This window comes from Chrysochloris asiatica, unplaced genomic scaffold (genome assembly GCF_000296735.1).
Source record: "Chrysochloris asiatica unplaced genomic scaffold, ChrAsi1.0 scaffold00166, whole genome shotgun sequence".
Taxonomy (NCBI): Eukaryota; Metazoa; Chordata; class Mammalia; order Afrosoricida; family Chrysochloridae; genus Chrysochloris; species Chrysochloris asiatica.
The window spans coordinates 1,056,300-1,061,096 of record NW_006408684.1 but is presented as its reverse complement, the minus strand read 5'-3'; the positions used below and the strand labels follow the sequence as shown (position 1 = coordinate 1,061,096).

The 4,797-nt window shown below is 51.1% G+C and overlaps 1 protein-coding gene across 1 annotated transcript in view; it reads right to left on the bottom strand.

Moving 5' to 3' along the window:
* Window positions 1-254: 254 nt before the first annotated feature.
* The window catches only part of MNX1 (motor neuron and pancreas homeobox 1), a 5,019-nt gene continuing 476 nt past the window's right edge, over window positions 255-4,797 (bottom strand). The window contains exons 2-4 of the mRNA XM_006871290.1: window positions 4,485-4,797; window positions 1,264-1,424; window positions 255-614 (exon numbers count right to left, since the gene is read on the bottom strand). Of these exons, the coding sequence (XP_006871352.1) occupies window positions 255-614; window positions 1,264-1,424; window positions 4,485-4,797 (834 nt within the window). The remainder of the gene's footprint in view (window positions 615-1,263; window positions 1,425-4,484) is intronic.

The following is a 4,797-nucleotide window of genomic DNA, read 5'->3' as shown; positions in this document are numbered from 1 at the left end:
AGAGACCACAGAGACCTGGCATGCAGGTCTTGAAGGGGTCGGAAGACCAGAAAGGAGGCGGAACAGGGTGGTCAAAAGCTGGAGGGGGAGGCTGTAGAGCGAAACCTACCCAAGGACGGCCTCCTAGTCTGCTCAGGCTGTGGTGGGCACCAGGTAGGCCACGCTCTGTACCCTTCCACCTGCCCAGACCATGGAATGGGGGTCATGCGGAGCCTCCTGAGGACACCCTAGGTCCCTGCTAGTGCAAGGGTCTCCTATTGTGGTGGGGGCTGGTACCCAGGGCCACCTGGCCGCGTGTGTGGTGAGTCATCCTCAGAGGAGCAATCGGAGGAGGGGGCATTTGTGTTGGTGCCATTGCTGTAGGGGAAATGGTCCTCATCTTCATCTTCCTCATCCTCAGGGTCACTGTCCCTTAAGTCCCGCAGGCGGCGTCCGCTGCCTTTTTCCCCAGAGGCTGGAGGCCCCAACAGCTCTGCGTCCTCCTTCTCTTCCGCACCGCTGCCTCCCTTTCCTGCACTCCCACCCTTCTGCTTCTCTGCCTCCTGCGCAGCCTGCTCTTTGGCCTTTTTGCTCCGTTTCCATTTCATCCGCCGGTTCTGGAACCAGATTTTCACCTGCAGGATAAATAAGTTATCCTGGTGTGAGGAATTGGCCATCCAGATCCTATTGGTTTTTCTTTTTCCTGAATCATTCCCTGGTTATGTGCATCCCTGAGTCCCTGCTGGGCAGCACCCACCCCCCTATACTCCCAACCCCACCCCCCAAATGAGGTTCAGCCTTAAAAGAACCAAGAAATGACAGAAGGAGAGAAGGCTCCTAGCTTTCAAAAGAGAAGTCCACCACAACCACTTCTTATCAGTATGGTTCAAATAAAGGCTCTGACCACTTCCTAATAACTGGGACCTAGTTCCTTTTCTAACCGCGACTTTCCTCTGTAAAGACAGGTCATTAAGGGTGAATCTATCTGTAAATATCAGATGTTCCCCTTCTCTTTTGTGACAGCATTTCTCAAATGTGGTTTGGGGAACACCTGCATCAGAATTGGGGAAGACTTGTTAAAATACAGATCCTAAAGCTACCAAATGCAGACTTCGGGGCACCAGGGATCTGAACTCCTGCTCACAGGATTATTCCACATCGTAACTGACAAGAGCCACAACACTAAACACCCAAGAGGCTCTGAGGGTGACCCGAATGCTTTGCTCACTCCAGAGGGAGCCAAGAATGAGTTTGGTTATAGCCGGGGAAGGGAAGGCAGCATACCTGGGTCTCAGTGAGCATGAGCGAAGTGGCGACCTCAAATCGCTTGGGACGTGACAGGTATTTGTTGAGTTTGAACTGGTGCTCCAGCTCCAGCAGCTGCTGGCTGGTAAAGGCTGTGCGTGGCCGTCGGCACTTTCCGAGCAAGTTTGACTGCGCCTGGGCTACAGGGCGGGCAGGGAAAGGATGGCATAACAACATGAAGTATACTCGCCAACCCACAAGGCCCCAGGACCCTGCTCCTACCCTACTGTATCACTACAAGTTGGGGGGGAGTGGGAGGAGAATGTCCATGGCTACTTCCCACCTAGCCCTCTGGATCCCGGATTCCCTCAGGCAGCTCTCCTTCTCCCCAAGGAGAAGGGACAGCTACACCAAACACGTCCCTGGATCTCAGGACTAAGGCCCCAAAATTGAACCAGTTTGGTATTGATGGGAGAAAATCCTCTTGGTTGGAACAGAGCTTGGATGTCCTGATTCAACACATCCTACAGGAGATTCATAGGGATAATTTTGGCAGAAAGGCCGAGGAGTGCGCGACCAAGGGGAATCCACTGTCTTCCCTTATCCTGGAGGTGTCTTCCCCAGCTCAGTCAACCTCAGCTCCTATTTCTTCCCACCCAAAGGAAGACTTGGGGCTGAGTTCCCAGCCCCACCTCCTTAAATTAAAAAAAAAAAAAAAAAGAGGAAGAAAAGATCCAAGTCCACTCCTAAATATGTATATTAATCAAAGGCCCTCCCACATTTAAACATTTTTATTAACAACCAACCCCCACCCCTGCACCCCAGGGCATGAAGAGGCAAAGCTTCTGAGATTGGTAGCAGAGTGGTAGCAGTTTTTTTTAGAACAATTCTCATTACGCAAATTAAAGGCCTAGGTGAAGGCGTGGATCCGGCTTGCAGTGCCACCGACTGAGGTGGCTTCCCAGGGTTTATTTACATAATTTTGCACGGTTACATCACAGAGAATTTTATGACCTCAAAAGAGACTTCCCTTGATTTCCCAGGAGTCTGACAAGTGTTAGACAATAAAAGTAAGAAAGGAAAGAAAAGAGCCCTGGACTAGGCCAGGATGAGCTCAGGCTCCCTAGGGACGGACAATTTGCTTTATTGGAAGGCCCACGCCTCTCGCTTTAGTTAAACAAGGCTCCGAATTCCCAACTTGACAATACATTAGAACTTTAATTAAAACATAGGCTCTGAAGAGGCCATTTGGGAAATGCCATCAACAGGCAGAGACAACAAATTAAAGGGAACTAAACAGCAACTGGAGGGATTCTCTAGACGAATTCCACCATCCTTGCTTATATTTATGCTGCTCTATGATTGCGCTATACAGAGTCCTTTTCCAAACATAAGGCTGAATGCATTTTAATTTGGCCATTTCTAGGTCAAGATTAGAAATCAGAGATGGTGTATTGGCAACGAGATCTAGCTTTAATCGACTTTCAGGGCAACCTTGGGCTCCACACATGACAGGAGCGAGAACCCTGCTTTGGGAGGATGGGGACTTGGTAATTTGGCAAGGAAAACTTGGAGCTTTGCTGGCCCCCTCAGGGATCAGGTTGGGCGAATGCAGGTCAAAGAAGACAATCTATGGAAGGGAGGCTGCACCTCAACAGACTTTTCATCCATAAAGGAAGTTCTGGTTGTGGGGATGCTGTAAGATAAGCACTGGATCACAAGGTTGTTGGTTCAAAATCCTAAGTGACTCTTTAGAAACCCCATATAGGGTATGGTCTCTATAAGTTGCAACCAACTGGACAACACTTAACAACAACAACCAATGCCCCAGGTCTAGAAGTGGGACCTGGGTTTGTCTGACCCGGGATTCAGAACCTCAGAAATGTCTAAATCTACAAACAGAGAGGTGATAGCTATTTGTGACTGATTCCTGGGGGGTAAGGGATGGTTAAGAGGTGGCCACCTAGGTTGGAGGTGACCTAGTAAAAACCTGGTAGTGCCTGGTGGGTAAATAGTGTGCACACTGGGATTTTATCACTCCCCTGTGATCTCGCCAGCTCTCTGGGGTCCAAGCTTTTCTCTGTTTAGTCACAACCGCTGCTCCTAGCAAAGAAATCTGAATTCTGGCAAGTGTTTACTTCTGTTTTCTGTTTTGCTCCTCCACCCCCTCCCATGCCTACATCTTCCTAGTCTAAACAAATCCATGCAGATGGAAACAATAGGACCATTTTGTTTGGGTGTTGGACGCCTGAAAAAATAAATCCCTATACACCTTCCTCTCATTCTGGCCTGACTCAAGAGTAAGAGGACACGGGCAGAATCCTGCCGCCTGGAGCAGGGGCCTGAGGCACCAGTGTCTGCTAGGAAATGCTGAACAGCCTCAGGCTTCCTAGGCCTAGTTGGACAAGAATGGCAGTCTAATGATTCTGGGATCCCGTCTGATGCCTCCCTTGCTTCCATCTTTTTATGGTCTGGGATACCCCCGTTTGGGCGTGGACACCTGTAATTCAGTCCTTGGTTTGGGATTCTTGGGGCAGAAGGTTGCATCTCCATGTCCTCAGGAACAAGGCATCGCTGGGTTCAAACCAGGACGTTTGTCTCTTGTAAAGACAGCATGATCCCAAAGACATGCAGCCCCCCCCCCCCAAGGGGCCAGGGATGGACTTGCAGGTCCTGGGCCTTTCTGAACCCATTTTTGGTGGTTTGTCCTAGGTCTCTTCTCTTTGGGAGAGGCCAGTGTTCTCTTCACAGTCACAGAATGGGGATGCGAATATGTCCTTTCCCCCGAGATTAAATCATTGACTTTAATGAACCCTAATCCTTAGTCCTTACCTAATTCAGGACATTTTTTATTCTCCTTTCCCTGCCTCTTCCTTTTCCAGCCTGCAAGGTTGATTGTTATATTTTTGTCTTACACTTTCGTGTGCCCTTTCCCGTTAAAAGTGGAAGGGAAGCTAAGACCAATGCATGGGTGGCCATTTTAATAATTTTGTTTCCAATACCCCTTAACCCACACATTCCTCGCAGGCCCCAGGCAAAGCCGAAATGGCTCCGCAGCCATTCCACAGCTTGCTCTGAGCAGATAGCAAGGATATGAGGAGGAAGCTCAGGGTGGAGGCAATGTGTAGGATGTGCGAGAGAACCAAATGCCAGGGTAGTCCCTGAACCCCAATTTTTGATCCCACTCTAGCCCGACAGAATTACTTCTCTGTTCCCTCCCTCTCGGGCAGGCCGGTTCAACCGCGGGCGAGGGTACTCACAGTTAAAGTCGGGCATCTTGGGCAGGATCATGCCCGCGGTGGAGGCGCGCAACCACTGGTCCAGTTGGAAGGTACCCGCGCTGAGCTTGATGGGGTCGGCGGGATGCGTGGGGTGTGCACCCTGCACCTGTGAGTACGAGTAGGAGAGCGCCGGGTGCTGACCTGCCAGCGCAGCGGCCGCTGCCGCTGAGTAGCCATAGACCGGGTGGCCGTAGAGAGCCGCTTGGGCCGGGAGGCCCGCGCCTCCCTGCGCTGCTGCCGGGTGCAGCCCCAGGGCCATGCCCCCTGCGGCGGCGGCGGCTGCAGCGGCAGC